The sequence below is a fragment of the Salminus brasiliensis genome, chromosome 3, assembly GCF_030463535.1.
Source record: "Salminus brasiliensis chromosome 3, fSalBra1.hap2, whole genome shotgun sequence".
NCBI classification, from domain to species: Eukaryota; Metazoa; Chordata; class Actinopteri; order Characiformes; family Bryconidae; genus Salminus; species Salminus brasiliensis.
This window is the reverse complement of record NC_132880.1, coordinates 6,813,700-6,834,261: the sequence shown is the minus strand read 5'-3', so window position 1 is coordinate 6,834,261 and position 20,562 is coordinate 6,813,700. Positions and strand designations below refer to the sequence as shown.

The following is a 20,562-nucleotide window of genomic DNA, read 5'->3' as shown; positions in this document are numbered from 1 at the left end:
TTAGGAAGCTCACTGATTGGCTACTGTGAGATTCAGTTCTCTAGCTTATAAGGAAGCTCACTGATTGGCTACTGTGAGACTCTGTTCTCTAGCTTATTAGGAAGCTCACTGATTGGCTACTGTGAGATTCAGTTGTCTAGCTAATTGAGAGGCTCACTGATTGGCTACTGTGAGACTCTGTTGTCTAGCTAATTAAGAAGCTCACTGATTGGCTACTGTTAGATATAGTTGTCTAGCTAATTGAGAAGCTCACTGATTGGCTACTGTTGGATATAGTTGTCTAGCTAATTGAGAAGCTCACTGATTGGCTACTGTTGGATATAGTTGTCTAGCTAATTGAGAAGCTCACTGATTGGCTACTGTTAGATATAGTTGTCTAGCTAATTAGTAAGCTCACTGATTGGCTACTGTGAGATTCAGTTCTCTAGCTTATTAGGACACTCACTGATTGGCTACTGTGAGACTCTGTTGTCTAGCTAATTGAGAAGCTCACTGATTGGCTACTGTGAGACTCTGTTGTCTAGCTAATTGAGAAGCTCACTGATTGGCTACTGTGAGACTGTTGTCTAGCTAATCGAGAAGCTCACTGATTGGCTACTGTGAGATTCAGTTGTCTAGCAAATTGAGAAGTTCACTGATTGGCTACTGTTAGATATTGTTGTCTAGCTAATTGAGAGGCTCACTGATTGGCTACTGTTAGATACAGTTGTCTAGCTAATTAGGAAGCTCACTGATTGGCCACTGTTGGATATAGTTGTCTAGCTAATTGAGAAGCTCACTGATTGGCTACTGTTAGATATTGTTGTCTAGCTAATTGAGAGGCTCACTGATTGGCTACTGTTAGATACAGTTGTCTAGCTAATTAGGAAGCTCACTGATTGGCCACTGTTGGATATAGTTGTCTAGCTAATTGAGAAGCTCACTGATTGGCTACTGTGAGATTCAGTTGTCTAGCTAATTGAGAAGTTCAGTGATTGGCTACTGTTAGATATTGTTGTCTAGCTAATTGAGAAGCTCACTGATTGGCTACTGTTAGATATAGTTGTCTAGCTATTTGAGAGGCTCACTGATTGGCTACTGTTAGATACAGTTGTCTAACTAATTAGGAAGCTCACTGATTGGCCACTGTTGGATATAGTTGTCTAGCTAATTGAGAAGCTCACTGATTGGCTACTGTTAGATATAGTTGTCTAGCTAATTGAGAAGCTCACTGATTGGCCACTGTTGGATATAGTTGTCTAGCTAATTGAGAATCTCACTGATTGGCTACTGTTAGATATTGTTGTCTAGCTAATTGAGAAGCTCACTGATTGGCTACTGTTAGATATTGTTGTCTAGCTAATTAAAAAGGCTCACTGATTGGTTACTGTGAGATTCAGTTGTCTAGCTAATTAGGAAGTTCACTGATTGGCTACTGTGAGATTTAGTTGTCTAACTAAATAAGAAGCTCACTGATTGGCTACTGTTAGATACAGTTGTCTAGCTAATTAGGAAGCTCACTGATTGGCTACTGTTGGATACAGTTGTCTAGCTAATTGAGAAGCTCACTGATTGGCTACTGTTGGATACAGTTGTCTAGCTAATTGAGAGGCTCACTGATTGGCTACTGTGATATTCAGTTGTCTAACTAAATAAGAAGCTCACTGATTGGCTACTGTTAGATATTGTTGTCTAGCTAATTGAGAAGCTCACTGATTGGCTACTGTTAGATATAGTTGTCTAGCTAATTGAGAAGCTCACTGATTGGCTACTGTTAGATATAGTTGTCTAGCTAATTGAGAAGCTCACTGATTGGCTACTGTGAGATTCAGTTGTCTGGCTAATTACAAAGCTTACTGATTCAGTTATTTAGCTCATTGTGAAGCTCACTGATTGGTTCTCTGTTGATTGATTCAGTTGTCTAGCTAAACTAAGTTGCTTGTGTCTCACTGGTTAGTTTGGCAGGCTGTGGCTTATTGATTTTTGAAAAAACAACTTTATGCAAATGTTAATGAAAAGATTGGCACATGTTCGTTTCATCTTATTTGGTGTTTTTCACTCAACACTGGCTTTGAATGACAGTTTACATGTAAACACCTCTGACCTCACATTGAATATGTGCTGCCCACTGCCACTCTGATAAGGCTGACTAAACAGCAGACATTGCCCTCTGTTACAAAGTGCAAACTTCAGTGTGAAGCAGCTGCTGCTTGGGTGCCACATTTTGCTTTATGCCAACTCCATGTTATCCCTGATCCGCCTACAGTTTCACCTCCCATTCAGGTATATACATGCCTACAACTGCAGTAACACAACCCAAAGCTCAACAAGTGGCATTCTGTTGGCTTAATCTCCAGAGACAGCGCCCTCTGGTGGTCGCAGTTTGCTTTACACACTTTTCACCTTGTTCATTACTGCTTTTCTTCCCCTCAGGTTCACAATTACGGCCTGTTGCTGTCTTCCTACCACCCTCTACCACATTCATCATTGGTCAGTTTCTGATGATTAGATATTTCTGGAGTGGTGGACCATTCTCAGCACATCACACGTCAGGTTTATAGTGGCTCACCGCCCAAAGCGTCCAGCCAGGAGCAAGTCATGTATTTTCTGGGGACAAAATGTACACTACACAGACACAGTATTAAGACCCTCGAGGAATTACACCCTCTATGAGCACTGCTTAAATTTACAGGCCTTTGAATTTGGCCAATGGCTCCTCGGGGTGCGAGACAAAACACAAACAAACAAGGAGGAGAAAGAGTGATTAAGGGAAGACAGGGAAGCTCCACACGCCTGTGTCACTCTGAACACACCAGCAGTCCTTTAAATGTCCTGTTATTATGTGGGGGTGCACCAAACACTCTGGTTCATTTAACCGCAACATCAAGAATGACACTGAAGAACCTCCTGTGGATTTTCTGAAGCTCCTCAAGTTTCAACAATGCACGTTAATAGGAAACTACATTGTCACCATGGGAGAGGTGAAAATACAGTGAGCCTTTCACCACATAATTATACAGTAGCTCATTTTTAAGAAGACCTAAAATCTTCATAAGAACTAACAACCATAATAAAAAAAAGATACACCATGAACTACATAAAACCCACATGGGTCTTGGTGAAAACTCAAATTGACATTTACATTTACGGCATTTAGCAGATGCTCTTATTCAGAGCGACTTACAAAGTGCTTTGCTATTTACCCAAGAAAGACCATAGCTAATTAGAATAGACTAATAGTTCAAAAGAAACCTCTAAGCTTAAACATTACTAAACACAATACAATAAGGCGACCATAGAACTATTCGTCCAAGTACTCTCGGAAGAGGTGGGTCTTCAGTTTGCGTTTGAGGACAGCGAGCGACTCGGCTGTTCGGACACCCAGGGGAAGCTCGTTCCACCACTTTGGTGCAGGACAGAAAAAAGCCTGGACGCTTGTCTTCCACAGATTTTAAGGGATGGCGGGTTGAGCCGAGTTGTACTTGAAGCTCGAAGGGCTCTTTGTGCGGATCGGCTTTTGACCATTGCCATCAGGTACGGAGGGGCTGGTCCGTTCTTGGCTTTGTAGGCCAGCATCAGGGTTTTAAATCTGATGCGGGCAGCAGCTACAGGAAGCCAGTGAAGAGAATGCAGCAGTGGAGTGACATGGCTAAATTTAGGGACATTGACCTGATGCATCACTTCCTTGAGTAACACTGAGATTAATAACTGATCAGCACAGTGATTTATCAGTCTACTCAGGCTTTAGTAGAGTTCAGTAACACTGAGATTAATAACTGATCAGCACAGTGATTTATCAGTCTACTCAGACTTTAGTAGAGCTCAGTAACACTGAGATTAATAACTGATCAGCACAGTGATTTATCAGTCTACTCAGGCTTTGGTAGAGTTCAGTAACACCGAGATTAATAACTGATCAGCACAGTGATTTATCAGTCTACTCAGGCTTTAGTAGAGCTCAGTAACACCGAGATTAATAACTGACCAGCACAGTGATTTATCAGTCTACTCAGGCTTTAGCAGAGTTCAGTAACACCGAGATTAATAACTGATCAGCACAGTGATTTATCAGTCTACTCAGGCTTTAGCAGAGCTCAGTAACACCGAGATTAATAACTGACCAGCACAGTGATTTATCAGTCTACTCAGGCTTTAGCAGAGTTCAGTAACACCGAGATTAATAACTGACCAGCACAGTGATTTATCAGTCTACTCAGGCTTTAGCAGAGTTCAGTAACACCGAGATAAATAACTGATCAGCACAGTGATTTATCAGTCTACTCAGGCTTTAGCAGAGTTCAGTAACACCGAGATAAATAACTGATCAGCACAGTGATTTATCAGTCTACTCAGGCTTTAGCAGAGTTCAGTAACACCGAGATAAATAACTGATCAGCACAGTGATTTATCAGTCTACTCAGGCTTTAGCAGAGCTCAGTAACACTGAGATTAATAACTGATCAGCACAGTGATTTATCAGTCTACTCAGGCTTTAACAGAAATATCTTTGCTGTCACTTGACCCTTTTGATCATTTTGAAAGGGGACTGTAGGAATGTCTGATATTATGTAGTGCTACACTGCATTAAGTTTATTCAAGATTACTCAATAATTTAAAGCTGAAGCAAGCCTGAGGAATGTGTTCTGCAAACTGCATGCCCAACTACAAACATGATGGAAACCTTATACACATCCCTCGCTCAGATGAAGAAAGGACAGATTATTTTTAATAATTTTTATTTGTTCAAAGTAAGAAAAGTTGTGTTATCTCTAGCTTTTTCACCAACTTTTAAAGAGCACCATGTAATTAAAATCAGTACTGGCATTAAGCGGATGCCAACGTTGCTCTACTGATCAGGTTTTGCAGCCTGACATGCATCCACCATCTTTCATTAGTGAGGAAGACATCAGTTCCAGCATGTTAAGTGGTTTTATTTCTTTCTTTTTTTTTTTAAAGTAGTACAAGTAAATATGTTCTCTACTAAAGAAAAAAAAAAAATCAGACTTTACTGAAAACATAACTTTGATTTAGCGATTACACAAGGAAATGTATAACAAATATAAGCTCTATTGGAACAGTGAAGTAAATATGTAAAGAAGTTGGATTAAAAATGGAAAAATGAGTTACAAAGCAAAAGAACAAGAATGTTAAGAGTTCACATCTGGATAAACTGCATTACTGTTTAGAAATACAGCATGTTTCGCCTTCAGTCCGTTTCTGGTAAGCACATTTAGTCGCACAACTTTTTGAAACATACATTGATTTCTAAAACCGCAGAAACTGAAGGGCCAATGTTTTAAAATGCTAAGTGCTTGAGTAAGTAGCCAAAACAACAAAATGCTTTCTTCCTATTATGGCATCTCTTAATTACCTTATGACACAAACAGTACTTGGGGCCCAATTAAGTTTTTAAAGTAGCAACGACAACAGGATGAGAAAAACAAATAAAAAACAAAACAAAAACACATTTACAGAAGACTAAAGTGTAAAATAACAAATTCGCTCAAACTAAAATCATTTTAGTACTTTAACTTGACAAACCCAGTGCATGATTTTTCAAAAAAGTGCACAAGTGAATTGAGCAAGTCTCTAAATCATAAAGCAATTTTAATTGGCTTTGAAATCCTTTGCTCATCAGAGCTGGTAAACCTTTACTCACCTGCAAATACACAGTATAATGGATTTTTTTTAAAAGCCACTAGGCTAATGGTTAAAGAAGAAAAAAAACTGGATAACTGCAGGTAGAAATAGAGCAGCTTACTCTTTACAGTCAAAACAAATGGTTTAAATTGTTAAACCAAAGTAAACACCTCCTAAACAAGCCTCTACAGCTCAAGTGAGGCTACCTGGCTAAGAGTCAACAGCAGGATTTACCACAAATCAAGACAGATTTTCGCCCGTTCTAAACTTCGAGACTGATGCTTGAAAAACACTGAAGGTCAGTTGCTTGATCCCAACAACAGCTTCAACAACGTCTTCAGTCACGATTCTTCTGCAGGCTGTGAAAGACAGACTTGTGTCAAGTCGATTATAGATGTTCAATATCACATTTATACATTAAATCCCTTTTACACATGCACAGGAAAAACGCAAGCCGGAGTTGGTATCCCAGTAAAGAGGACACGGTCATGAGACTCAGTTTAATTGCCAGGATATGTCCAGCAGGGCTGATGTGTAAAAAGATGTTTTCACTTGCATCAATAATGTAAACCTATTTCTTCTAGAGGTCTAAAAGTCTAAATTTGAGCAAAACTGTTCTGGGTCTTGAGTGTAAAAAGTGCAAAAATAATCAATGAAAGGAAAACCATGACAGAGTGTTAAAAAGATTTAATAAAAATAAAAACAGCATCAACATACTGAATGAACTCTGCGGGGCTTCGAATGATCCAGCAGACCAGGATGCTGCCACTATAACCAGAGGATCATTGATTTGAGTCCCAGGTCATGCTGTCTGCCATCACTAGCCAGAGCGCAATAGAGCACAACTGGCTATGCTCTCTCCAGGCAGGTATATGATTACCCATGTCTCTCTCCGTCTCTGTCTAGTGCGAAGCTGGACAGCACGTGTGTCTGCTACCTGATGCATCACAGCTGGGTACGGCGCTTTCCTCAGAGCGCATTGGTCGCTCGCTAACCTTGCATCAGCAGCATTTTGAAAAAAGGTGGTGGATGGTTGTGCATGCCAGAGGAGGCATGAGTCATTGTCATGTGATAGCATTACATGTGATAAGCGGAAGAGCATGAACGAGTGGTTTGGGTCATTTGCTAACCTAATATCGGGGAGAAAAAAAAAAAAAACCAAACAAAAAAAAAAAAAATAGAACAAAGTGTACATACCTTTCCAAATACTCTTTCACATTGTGATAGCCATAATATTTGGCTAAGCGAGTAAGGGCACCAGTGGCACAGCGGCCATCTCGTTTCCGACACAGGCTGCAATTACAAACACCTCGGCAGATGGGACACTCCCATGTCTACAAACAAATAAAAATGACTAAATAAACATAGTCAAAGTACTGTTTATACTCATTCCCAAATGTTCATATGACAATTCGAGGTCTATGCAATTTCTTTTTTTTTTTAAATTTCATTTATATGAAATTTACAGACTAAACGAGACAATTGTTTACGACTAGGAACACATTTCATTTGCCACCACTTCACAGTGTTACCTGCAATCTCCAGCATGGCAGGTTCAGCTGCTCAAGTTTATCCACTTGTACTTAAGCACTCAATTATTGATGCCTTACTTGTCTAGCCATAACCCATTTCTAGTGGTCATGAATAGAGGATTGCACCCCCACCACCACCACATACACACATAAGAAGAAGCTCACAGGGTCTAGAAGGGCTGTGCGAACATCTTCTCCATAACGGTTCCGCAAGCAGGGTCCACAGAACTGTCCTTTGACCCCCTGACAGTAAAGGTTCCTGCACTCCGTCTTGGTGTCTAAAGTCTTCTGTCTGCACTGATGACATGTACTGCCCTAAGGAAAACATACATCCTCTGTTAGTCAGTGGAAATGCAGTAACGTAGCTGCATAGCGAACACCATGTCAGTATGTCACTATTAATAATAAAAGGTGCTTCAATGGTTCTCTGAGTGAGGTCATAGAAGAACCACCATCTAAACGTACATTATCTTTATCCAGAATTTTGTCTTTGGAACGATCCGCCACATTGTCCAGCTCCTCCTCTGTGATGTCCTCTGGCATTCGCACAGAGGTGCGCTTTCGGTATTTCCTTTTCCGCCTGCATCCATCTCCCAGTAGATCAGCATCAACCTGCATGAACATTAATGAATCAGAGACAGATCATACAGACTGCCGGATAGCCATTAGGTATGTTTATACACTGGCTTTTGTGACAGGAACAATGTGTGGACATGGCTTTTACCTTTATTAAATTCTTGAGGTGCATTTCTATGCTTTTTCGTCTTTGTTTAGTGTCGACGACCGGCTCCTGCTCCTGCTCCAGCCCAAAATGCTCCGGAGGACGGGCCTTGCGGCTGGGATTTCGCCTCTCGCTCTGTGCTTCAGACACTTGCTTTCTGGGTGTGTACTGCTTCTTTTTCTTCTTTTTACCAGAATCAAAAACAAAGGAACTTTAAACTGATACATTTCAATGAGTCCCACTGTTGGTTATGCTACTCTTTACTCTTCTAAAATACAGATTAAGTCAATTTCTGTCATAGTGCCTTAAAATGGCCCTAGAATGGAAAACTGTATTTATCTTGGAAAATTGTATAATGAGTGTGACAAACTTGCGTGTACCAAAAATATGGAAGCTAAAAGGGGTAAAAGCGAACACTAGGACATTCGGAGAAAGGCAAACTAAAAGGTTGGGAACAAGCTTTTTTTGCTCAGTACTTGGTTGGCTAACCTACGTCAGGTTGTAGGTGCAGTAGCTATGTAATCTTTAGAGTTCTGCCAATGATATACATGCCAAAATAACCCTTTGTTATCATCAAAAATGTCAAACAAGAAAAAAAGTCTTAAACTTACAGAGGGTGTTGTTTTTGGGGACAGTTCCGGTAAGGAACTAAGGTCTGCAAATAGCTTTGCAAGCTGTAAACACACACACACACACACACATATATACACATTTAGTCATTTAATAACTACAGAACTAGCAAGAAGGAGCGATGCTGATCTGTACAACTCAACACATTTACCATAGCTTTGTTCTCCTGAATATTTCTCGCCCGTTTGCTCAGTATCTGAATTTCTGCCTCAGTCAGTTCATCCTCCTCCTCCTCCTCTTCCTCCGATTCGTTTCTAGCTATTGCAGATCTTTTCTCAGTTTGTCTATTTTTACACGCCACAGGTGCGTCTGCTTGGCCTCCTCTCCTTTTTCTGGTTCTCTCTGCAGGTGGAGCGCTGGCTGGTGGAACCCTTGACTTGATGTTCTCTGAGGATTTCTTTGGCACAAGGCTTTCATGGGTGGAGCTTCGTCTGCCTGGAAACCTGAACGCGACACACAATCCAGAACTCTGCCTTCTCTGCGGGGCGGGATTGTCATCATCTGAATAAAAACCAATGTCATCATTGTCTTCCTCGGATTCCAAAACCTACAAGTACATGGATCAAGTCAACCATTAGATAACAGATGCACAGAAAACTAAAGAAAAAGAAAACAATACTAATCACATACCTTAGGGTTCATCCAGCTGCTGCGTAGAGAACTCTCCTCTTTACTGAAGCCTTCAAACTCCTCTTCACTGTCTGTGTCCATGAAAATATGAGCTAGCTCTTCGGTAATGAATCTCGACCTAAAATGAAGAACCTGAGAGGAAGAAAGTCAGAATTAGCATAGAATCCAATTCACGTCACTTTAGTGTAGAGAAAATAACCAATAACCCAAAAAGACAATACTCACTGGCTTCCAGGAGGTCTGTGAGCGGAGGCTGTCTCGGCTCTCCTCCGAATCGACTCCAAATCCAAGAAACTCTTCGTCATCGCTTGGGCTTGCAAATATATCCGCCAAAGCTTTCTGAAAACATGATGCAAACACACATGATAAGGCTTAAGCATAAGGCTCTGGATAACCTACACTAGGGCTCCACTAGAGTGCCTTGGAGCTCAGAGTAGACAGACTGTTTCTACTGAGTGAGAGTTAGTGATAGGCTGGTGAGGGACAGTGTCCAGACCGGGAACATCATCATACCACTGCAGAAAGTCCACCCTCCTTTTAATACAGAACCAGTGTAATGTTTCTATGATACACTATATGGACAAAAGTATTGGGACACACCCTTATTCGTTGTTTCTACTCATTTCCTTCATGTGTCCTTCAGGCTTTCAACTCAATTTTGGAGCACTGCTGTGAGGACTCGATTGCATTCAGCCACAAGAGGTGAAGTCAGGATGTTGGCCGATCACAACTCCAACTCATCCCAAAATTATTGGATGGAGCACCAGCCATCACTTCCGAGAACACAGCTCCACAGCTCAATACTGGGGGGTGCTTTTTACCCTTCGAGACCACACCTGGCATTAGGCACGGTGCCAATAGGTTCGTGTTTTATCTGCTGCAGTGTGTCATATTGCACTGTTCGCAGTACTTCTCTTCAGGGACTAGACAATCTGTGTGTGTCCCCTGCAGTTCTCAGGCCTTAACCACCCACCTTTTAACACACCTCCAATGGCAAAACAGCATTCAAAACCATGGGCTTTTTGGTGAAAGATGAACACAAATGTACTGATATTTATTAACCAGAGATCAGAGACATTCTGTTTAAACTCAATTCATCATTAAATTTACTTTTGGATGAACTCCTAAGTGTAAAAGTTACACAGCTAGTTAATTAGCACTCCTAAAACTGACTATGTAAAAACTAAAAAGTCCTGTGGCACTGAGATCTGGGCTGAAGCTCACGTTTGTTTACGTCCAAGATGGCTTCCTATTTAGAAGTTTTAAGTTAAGTTTCTTTGGTAGTTTAGTGTTGCTTATGACTGAAGGCACAATGAACACCAAAACCATGGTGCTTTTTCTGGTTTCTGCGCTACTGTGCTGCCACGCGCGAGGCACGACCTCCCCCGCGAGCTGAGGAGGCGGGGGAGCCGGGCTGGAGCTCTGTGTCGCGCCCGGAGGAGACGCTACAAGCCCGCTCTTCCTTCTATAGTCATGGGGAATGTGAGGTCGCTCCCCAATAAGATGGACGAGCTGACTGCGCTAACGCGACATCAGAGGGAATACCAGGAGTGTAGCATCATGGTGTTTACAGAGACCTGGCCAACCACGCTGACTCCAGACACGCACGTATCTGTGGACGGATTTCACCTCAGTCGGGCGGACAGGACGGAGGAGAGCGGTAAGAGGAAGGGAGGCGGACTGGCAGTATTTGTGAATGATAGATGGTGTAACTCTGGGCACATCACTATTAAGGAACAAATCTGCTGTAAGAACATTGAACTGCTAGGTGTTAGCATGAGGCCGTACTATCTCCCGAGGGAATTCTCACACGTTATCATGATAGCTGTGTACGCCCCCCCTCGGCTTGTGATGTCCTGCACTCAGCTGTGTGCAGGCTGCAGACACAGCACTCGCAGGCCCTCCTCCTTATCTCTGGAGACTTCAACCATGCTTCTCCATCCTCCACTCTGTCCACCTTCTCCCAGTATGTAACCTGCCACACCAGAGACATGAAAACACTAGACCTGTTTCTTGCAAACACAAAGGAGGCATACAATTAGTCACCTCTCCCTCCCCTTGGAAGATCTGATCACAGTCTGGTTCATCTTCTGCCTGTGTACAAACCCATTGTACATAGGGAACCAGCTGTCACCCGTACAGTGAAGAAACGGTCCAAGGAGTCTGAGGAGGCTCTGAAGGACTGCTTCGAAACAACGGTGTGGGAAGAACTGTGTGATCCTAATGGGGAGGACATTGACAACCTCACTCACTGCATTACGGACTATGTCAACTTCTGTGTGGATAACACCATGCCCACCAAGACTGTTCTGTGTTTTTCCAACAACAAGCCATGGATTAATCCAGATATAAAGGCTCTCCTAAAAGCGAAAAAGAGGGCCTTCAGATCTGGTGACAAGGATGAGCTGAAAGCTGTGCAGAGGGAACTGAGAAGGAAGATCAGGGAGGGGAAAGCCAGCTACAGGAAAAAGCTGGAGGAACAGCTGCAACAGAACAACGTCAGGGGAGTTTGAAAAGGCCTTAAAACCACATCTGGCCACACAAAGTCCAACTCCCAGGTGGCGGGGGACCAGAAGTGGGTGAATGATCTCAATCTATTTTTCAACAGATTTGATCAATCACCTAGCCCTCCCCCTACACAGACACCCCCACTCAGCAGCACTACCATCATGCTGCCCTCCCCCTTCTTCTTCTCTCAGAACTTTTGGCTCACAGTCATCTTCATCATCATCCCCCAATGGCTCATCGTCTGGCAGCATCAACCACCCATTCACACACCCAGCCCCCCTGCTCCAACCTGTCCTTCACAACAACCCAGGTGAGAAATAAGCTGAGGAAGAGCAAGCCTAAGAAAGCTACAGGTCCTGATGGAATCAGTGCCAGGCTCCTCAAGTCCTGCGCAGATCAGCTGTGCAGGGTAGTTGAGCATATGTTCAACATGAGCCTGAAACTGGGAAAACACAGCACCCGAAGGACCTAAACAGCTACAGGCCGGTGGCACTGACTTCCCATCTGATGAAGTCACTGGAGAGGCTGGTCCTCAACCAGATCCGCCCTCTGATGAGCCCACCCATGGACCTTCTTCAGTTTGCCTACCAGCCTGGTGTCGGGGTGGATGATGCGGTCATCTATCTTCTACACAGAGCTCTCTCTCACCTGGAGAAGCCCGGCAGCACTGTGAGGATCACCTTCTTCGATTTCTCCAGTGCTTTTAACACCATACAGCCACGTCTCCTAAAGGACAAGTTGGGACATTGTGGAGTGGACAGTCACCTGTCAAACTGGATGCTTGACTATCTCACCAACCGACCACAGTATGCGAGGGCACGGGACTGTGTCTCTGACTTGGTGGTCAGCAGCACAGGAGCCCCTCAAGGAACGGTCTTGGCACCGTTCCTCTTCACCCTGTTCACTGCTGACTTCATGTACAGCTCACCGACCTGTCACCTCCAGAAGTTCTCTGATGACTCGGCGATCGTCGGCCTACCTACTGAGGAGACTGAGGTCCTTTGGAGTGCAGGGAGCACTCCTGAGGACTTTCTTCGACACAGTGGTGGCATCTGCCATCTTCTATGGAGTGGTCTGCTGGGGCAGTAGCATCTCGACGGCAGATAAGAAGAGACTGGACAAACTCATAAAGAGGGCCGTCCGGCTCTGTCCTGGGATGCTTATTAGACCCAGTGCAGGTGGTGGGAGACAGGAGGATGACAGCCAAGCTGGCATCCATGCTGGAGAACAGCTCCCACCCCATGCATGAGACTCTGGCAGCACTGGGCATCTCCTTTAGCGACAGGCTGCTTCACCCAAAGTGTGTGAAGGAGCGGTATCGCAGGTCCTTCCTTCCTGCTGCCGGCAGACTCCACAACCAGCACTGCTCCCAGCGGACCACATACACACACACACACTTAACTACACACACATGTTCATGTTCAGAGAACAGAGATCCCTCAATGCAATACTATGTGCAATACTATATGCAATACCCCCCCCCATGTGCAATTAAGAGTCATTTGCTGTAAATAATATTGTTATTGCTTTTTTTATATTCTTATTTATATTGTGTATATAGTGTAAATTATTTATTTATCTACATTTTTGTAACTGAGTGTCTTGCTATCCCTTTCTGCTGTCACACTGAGAATTTCCCCACTGCAGGACTAATAGAGGACTCTTATCTTTTTAAGGTAGTTAGCTAGTTAAATAAAAATTCTGTTTTACATTAGCTGTACAGATTCTGGAAGATTTGGGGCCGAAAGTAAAAAGTTTTAAGTAAACCTGAACCAGCTACTTTACATCATGTTGAGGCGTTTTCAGTAGCTATGTTTACACTAGCTAGCACTAGCGCTAATGGTTTATACGCAGCTAGCTATACAGTTGACCTAGCCTGGTAGCACTAGCTAGCTAGACAGCTAACCAACGAGCCAAAGTCGCCATAGCGCCTTAAAGAGTTTATAGACATCATACAAATGCATTAATATTAATAATATCACCGCTCTCACCTTCACTGGAGTGGACATGTTTTCTCCCCCAAGCAGAAACCCGTGTCTGAGCGTAACCGGCTACAGCAAAGTCCCATTCATACAACGGAGAGTTTAAAAAACAACAGGAGCACAAGAGCACATGTACTCGGAGCGAAAACGAGGGGGGTGGCCGTCAAACGACGACATCGCGGTGAAATACCTTTTTAAAGATTTTCTAAATTTAATCTGTCAACCTAAACCATGAGTTCAGCACAACAAATGCCCAAAAGAAAGAAAAAGCGCTGGTAACCGTGAATACTGGACATATTTTAAACTCTCGTTTAACGCGCACCCCCCTCCACATGCCCGCATTCACAATGGAACAGTCCACGGCTTTTGCCTTTGTAGTTTCGCGGGAATTTTTTTTCGCGGGCCGAAGGACTCGTGAACGAATCGTTCTTTCGTTCTTTTGAGCCGATTCCCACCCACAAAGTCGGTCTTTTTAACGCACTTAAACAACGTAAACTGATCATTAGAATTCAGCGTTCAACTTTAAGAATGACCTACCTGACTACCCTCTAGTTTTTCTATGTTTTAACCCCTTCATTTGGTGGCTTGTTTAACTGATTTATTAGAGTGGATTCTGATTCACTCACTGAATCGAATCCTATTGTATGGAGAAAGTGTGAATAGGCAGTTGCGTAATTACAACAGGGCCCAAGTACCAACAAGACTAACATGGTGAATAAGAAGGAAAGGAAAAATACTGTTTTACAAGAGTATTTGGGTTCCCGAAAAGAGCTATATTAGTGCCTTGTATTAAGATAAGATAAGATAATTCTTTATTAGTCCCACAGTGGGGGGATTTTCAGTGTCACCACTATATACACCACTATATACACAATATAAATAATAGAAGTAAAAAAGGCAATGGGAGAAAAGAGGGGGTATTGACCTCAGTTCCCTGAACATGTGTGTGTAGTTAAGTGTGTGTGTGTGTGTGTGTATGTGGTCCGCTGGGAGCAGTGCTGGTTGTGGAGTCTGCCGGCAGCAGGAAGGAAGGACCTGCGATACCGCTCCTTCACACACTTTGGGTGAAGCAGCCTGTCGCTAAAGGAGCTGCCCAGTGCTGCCAGAGTCTCATGCATGGGGTGGGAGCTGTTCTCCAGCATGGATGCCAGCTTGGCGGTCACCCTCTTTTCTCCCACCACCTGCACTGGGTCTAAGAAGCATCCCAGGACAGAGCCGGACGGCCCTCTTTATGAGTTCATTCAGTCTCTTCTTGTCTGCCGTCGAGATGCTACTGCCCCAGCAGACCACTCCATAAAGATGGCAGATGCCACCACTGTGTCGACGGAAGTCCTCAGGAGTGCTCCCTGCACTCCAAAGGACCTCAGTCTCCTCAGTAGGTAGAGTCTGCTCTGGCCTTTCTTGAAGAGTGCAGCAGTGTTAACTGACCTGTCCACTCTCTCGATGTTCATACCCTGGATGTTCACTGATGGAGGGGGGGGTCTGTGCCTGCGGAAATCCACCACCAGTTCTTTGGTCTTTCCAGCGTTTATCTGAAGGTGGTTCTGCAGACACCAGTCCACAAAGTCCTGAATAAGTTCTCTGTACTCGCTGTCCTCCTCATTGGATATGAGGCCGACGATCGCCGAGTCATCAGAGAACTTCTGATGGTGGTGACGGGTCGGTGAGCTGTACATGAAGTCAGCAGTGAACAGGGTGAAGAGGAACGGTGCCAAGACCGTTCCTTGAGGGGCTCCTGTGCTGCTGACCACCAGCAGAGACACAGTCCCGTGCTCTCACATACTGTGGTCGGTTGGTGAGATAGTCAAGCATCCAGTTTGACAGGTGACTGTCCACTCCACAATGTCCCAACTTGTCCTTCAGGAAAGCACTGGAGAAATCGAAGGTGATCCTCACAGTGCTGCCGGGCTTCTCCAGGTGAGAATTATTATAAGGTGAGTATTATTATTATTATTATTATTATTATTAGTAGTAGTAGTAGTAGTATTCTTACCAGTACTACTGGCATTCTATGATTCATTGGTAGCTTGCTTATATATTTTATAAACATTAGCTCACATATATATCATAAAACTTTCAATTGTTTACAATATTATAATAATGTAGATCAAATGTTATATATATATATATATATATATATATATATATATATATATATATATATATATATTAGCTCCCCAGTTGACTGGAATTGTGACTCAATTAAGTGAACTTAGTCTCCATTAATTGAACTGTGAATTAATACAGGGTGGGCCATTTATATGGATACACCTAAATAAAGTGGTGGCTCAGTGGTTAGAGCGCCGGGATATTGATAACAGGGTTGTGGGTTCGATTCCCGGGCTCGGCAAGCTGCCACTGTTGGGCCCTTGAGCAAGGCCCTTTACCCTCTCTGCTCCCCGGGCGCTGGAGTTGGCTGCCCACCGCTCTGGGTGTGTGTGTGTGTGTGTACTCACTGCCCCTAACACATGTGTGTGTGTGTGTGTGTGAGTGTGTGTTCACTACCAGATGGGTTAAATGTGGAGGACACATTTCGCTGTACAGTGTACAGTGACAAATACGTGCACCTACCTAAAAAATGGGAATGGTTGGTGATATTAATTTCCTGTTTGTGGCACATTAGTAACTTTAACGTAACTTTATTCTTTCATGAGTTATTTACAAGTTTCTGGCCACTTCTAAAATGTGTTCAAAGTGCTGCCCATTGTGTTGGATTGTCAATGCAACCCTCTTCTCCCACTCTTCACACACAGATAGCAACACCGCAGAAGAACTGCTAGCACAGGCTTCCAGTATCCGTAGTTTCAGGTGCTGCACATGTCGTATCTTCACAGCATAGACAATTGCCTTCAGATGACCCCAAAGATAAAAGTCTAAGGGGGTCAGATCAGGAGACCTTGGGGGAAAGGAGGGGGGGGGGGCATTCATCTGGACTTCCAATTGAACTTCGATTCATTCAAATGAAAAGTTCAAAGGAATCGGTTCAGCAAACCGACCCACCGAAGCATGGACTCTACAAGGCCTCTAGCACGACGCTATTAGCAGCAGATCTGTAAAGGTCCTGTAAGTATGTGGTAGGGTATCCTCCATGGACCGCTTCAGTGAGCTGTAGGTGTCCATTGCCCTGCCCTGGAGCACGTTTGTAGGTAGTGATCATTGCATGCCAGAAAGAACCCCACACAGCTTGCCTGATGTTTTGCTTTTAACACATTCAGCACCTTCACTAGCATAAAACATCAGGCAGCTTATATTGCTGATAATCCTGACCGTGTTGTGAAGGCAAGCAACTTTTTGGCCCTGCCTGGCTTCTGTGGATCACTCTGAAAGACACTGTTTACACCTCAGCCTTTTGGGCCTGCAGAAATGGGTGGAATTTCATTTTCTAGCATGTTAGCACAGCTCTGCAGGCCGCCAGTCAGTCCACACGGTGCACGTGCGCGCACTGTTAGCTGGGCGCGTGCACGCTTGTTTTGGTTAAACGCGCATCTCCCCTTCTCCCACGACTCTGCCGGCAGTTCTTCCTCCATGTTTCTGCTCAATTGGCACCTAGTGGGCCGCTGCTTCCCCCCCCCCCCACCCCCCCCGTGTTTGTCAGCACGAGCACCTGCATCCGGAGACAGTGGCTGGCCCTCCCGAGGCGCTTTCCGTCCGTCAATACTCCTTTATTCCGCGCGCGCTCCCATTAGCGCGCTGAGCTTTAACGACTCCTCCGATGACAGCGAAATGATACGGTGCAGGGGAGCGCGCGCTGCGCGGGAGGAGAGCAAATCACAGAGGCGCGCGCTCACAGCAGGTAGCCGAGCTGCAGAGCGCCACATAAAACGCAAATTACAAACAGCTGCTTAAGCATTGTTTAGCTCGCTGTCTTCTGTGTTGGGCTGCACTCTCTTTGGCACTCTAGACGTGTGTGTGTGTGTGTGTGTGTGTGTGTGTGAGTGTGAGCAAGCTTGATTGCAAGCAGCAGTTGAGAGGCCTGGGAAGAGGCTGCTTTGCATGATTCAGTCACTGATACGATGCGAGTGAGGGAGTTTAAGATGTCCAAAAGTATCCAGACACCCCTTGTATTTAGTGAATACAAGGTCTACTTTAAAGGATGAGCCAGACTTGTGCAGGTCCACAATTCTCGTCCTGATATCTTTCCCATGATGTCCAAAAGTATCCAGACACCCCTTGTATTTAGTGAATACAAGGTCTACTTTAAAGGGACATTGCACTGATTAAAAAAATATCATTTTTGTTAATAATCAAGTCATTAAGATGTACTCACTCAGGGTTGCTTTGGTGTTAAATGCTCCATCTTTGAGAAACTCACCTATTTAGAATTACTCCTGATGTCGGTGAGTGGAACCGGACAGCTAAACGCGTTGAATGTTGTTTTTTCTTGACTTTCTTAACTTTTTTATTATCTATATGTATTTTTTTTTTGTATATGTATCTTAGTTTATTCGACTATGTATTTCTTTGCATTTGTTTTTATTTGTTTGTCTATTTTTAAAATAGAAAATAATAGCTTTATATTTTACCTGTATTATCTATATGATCTTTTATGTTGTTTCATGTGACCGGGCAGTTATCATTAAAGCATTTCACTGTTAGCTGTACCATGTGTGACTTATGTATGTGATAATTAAACGTTAATTTCATATGATTTGATTTGAATGATGCTAAGCTACATCACATAGCTGAAGTTATTGCACTAATCGTATGTAATTGTATAGTTTTTTCAGTGTATTTTCATCACTGATGCTCTGACCCAGTCATCTAGCTTCACAATTTGGCCCTTGTTAAATTGTGGCTCACATGCTCATGCTTCTCCATTTGTTCTGCTTCCAACACTTCAACTTCAAGAACAAAATGATCACTCGCTGCCTAATTTATCCCATCCACTGCTAATCAGTGTTATTCACTTCAGCTATCATAATGTTGTGGTAGATTGAGATATATATATTATTCTATATTAATATTCTGGGCATTTCTGGGCATATTTGGTGTGACATCTGCATTAAGAACACCCTGACATTTCAGTAGTGTTATTCCTTATATTTCCCATCAGGTGGAGTCTGGAATTGCTGATCTTTTACAGAACCTGGATCAATGGCGCCCTCTACCGTTGAAGCTGTGTGTGTGTGTGAGAAACTGGAGGTAGTTGGGTGCTCTGGATGCTCTGCTCTCCACGCTGTCTCAGAAGTGATGAAGGTCTCTGGATCTGAATCACAAGCATTTCGCCCAATAGAACAGAAGGCTACTGCTGAAGGCTAGATGACTAAACTTTCATTCAGACATGACTGGGTGCCTTCCTGCCTCAGAATCCAGTCAAAATCTGTGGCTACTTTGAGCAGTAAATGTGATTCAATGTCGCCCTCTGTTGGTTAACGTTATCATTTCAGGACAAAACTTTAAAAACTACTTTTGCTGTATATATAATTATGTTTTTAGAAATAGTTATATATTTTTATTAGAACATAATTACTTGATTTATTTAGGGGGGGGATGCCTTAATATACAGTTATATACAGAAGTTTACATACACTATATAAAAAGACATTTTTTTCACTGTCTGACATGAAAGGAGAATAAACTTTTCCTGTTTTAGACCAATTAGGATTAGTTAAATTATTTCTATTTGCTAAATGATAGACTAATGAGAGGGAATTTTTAAGGCTATTTTTATTACTTTCTTCAAAGTCAAAAGTTTAAATACTTTTAATACATTAGTATTTGGTTCCATTGCTCTTAAACTGAATGACTTGGGTCAAACGTTTTGGATATCCTTCCTCAAGCTTCTCACAATAGGAATTTCAGCCCATTCCTCCTGACAGAACTGGTGTAACTGAGCCACGTTTGTAGGCCGCCTTGCTCGCACATGCCTTTTCAGCTTTGCCTACACATTTTCAATAGGACTGAGATCAGGGCTTTGTGATAGACTTTGTTCTCCTTAAGCCACTCTGTAACCAGTTTGGCAGTTTGCTTCGGGTCATTGTCTATTTGAAAGACCCATTTGCACCCAAGCTTTAACTTCCTGGCTGATGTCTTCAGATGTTGCTTCAGTATTTCCACATAATGTTCTTTCCTCATGATGCATGATCTATTTTGTGAAGTGCACCAGTCCCTCCTGCAGCAAAACAACCCCACAACATGATGCTGCCACCCTCGTGTTTCACAGTTGGGATGGTGTTCTCAGGCTTGCAAGCTTCCCCCTTTTCCCTCCTAACGTAACGATGGTCATTATGGCCAAACAGTTCAATTTTAGTTTTGTCAGACTACAGGACACATGTCTCCAAAAATGAAAGGCTTTGTCCCTGTGTGCATCTGCAAACATTAATCTGCCTTTTTTCTGTTTCTTTTGGAGGAATGGCTTCTTCCTGGCAGAGTGTCCTTTCAGCCCATGTGGAGTACAGTACTCGTTTCACTGTGGATAATGACCCACTCTTATCAGCTTCAGCCAGCATCTCCACAAGGTCTTTAGCTTTTATTCTTGGGTTGATTTGGGCACATTTCGGACCAAAGCTTGTTCACCTCGGAGACCCAAAACCTCCTTCCTGGGCGGTATGATGGCTGGACATTCCCATCTTGTTTGTAATTGCATATGATTGTTTGTACAGATGAACGAGGCACCTTCAGGCATCTGGAAACTTCACCCAAGGATGAGCCAGACTTGTGCAGGTCCACAATTCTCGTCCTGATATCTTTCCCATGATGTTACACAAAGAAGCCGTGTGTTTCAGGTGTGCCTTAAAATACATCCACAGGTGTGTCTCTAATTAACTCAGATGTTGCCAATAAACCTATCAGAAGCTTCCAAAGACATGACATCATCATATGGGCTGTCCCAAATTGGTTAAAGGCAGAACAATCTATGTGTATTTAATGTATTTAAACTTTTGACTTTGAAGAAAGTAATAAAAATTGCCTTGAGAATCCCCCTCTCTCGTTATTCTGG

The 20,562-nt window shown here is 43.3% G+C and overlaps 1 protein-coding gene across 3 annotated transcripts; it reads right to left on the bottom strand.

The window, feature by feature from the left end:
* Positions 1-5,054: 5,054 nt before the first annotated feature.
* Positions 5,055-17,277, bottom strand: cdca7b (cell division cycle associated 7b). Of its 3 annotated transcripts, none has more exons than XM_072674600.1 (10): positions 17,227-17,277; positions 9,358-9,471; positions 9,133-9,264; positions 8,654-9,049; positions 8,484-8,546; positions 7,876-8,055; positions 7,617-7,763; positions 7,317-7,466; positions 6,817-6,953; positions 5,055-5,978 (listed from the first exon to the last, which is right to left on the bottom strand). In XM_072674600.1, exons 1-10 carry the CDS (start codon positions 17,230-17,232, stop codon positions 5,957-5,959), a joined length of 1,347 nt encoding a protein of 448 aa, XP_072530701.1. In that variant the 5' UTR covers positions 17,233-17,277; the 3' UTR covers positions 5,055-5,956. The 3 variants fall into 3 exon arrangements, with proteins under 3 accessions (XP_072530701.1, XP_072530699.1, XP_072530700.1); XM_072674598.1 differs by lacking the exon at positions 17,227-17,277 and adding an exon at positions 13,632-13,719; XM_072674599.1 differs by lacking the exon at positions 17,227-17,277 and adding an exon at positions 13,632-13,719 and having other exon boundaries at positions 7,876-8,052.
* Positions 17,278-20,562: the final 3,285 nt, after the last annotated feature.

What these genes read in the sequence shown, in the direction of transcription:
- cdca7b (XM_072674598.1), bottom strand. An exon ending in CCCCAAAAACAACACCCTCT is followed by an intron (nt 8,056 to 8,483) that starts GTAAGTTTAAGA and finishes TCTGGTAAAAAG; the next exon opens with AAGAAAAAGAAGCAGTACAC. An exon ending in GTGAAAGAGTATTTGGAAAG is followed by an intron (nt 5,979 to 6,816) that starts GTATGTACACTT and finishes TGTCTTTCACAG; the next exon opens with CCTGCAGAAGAATCGTGACT.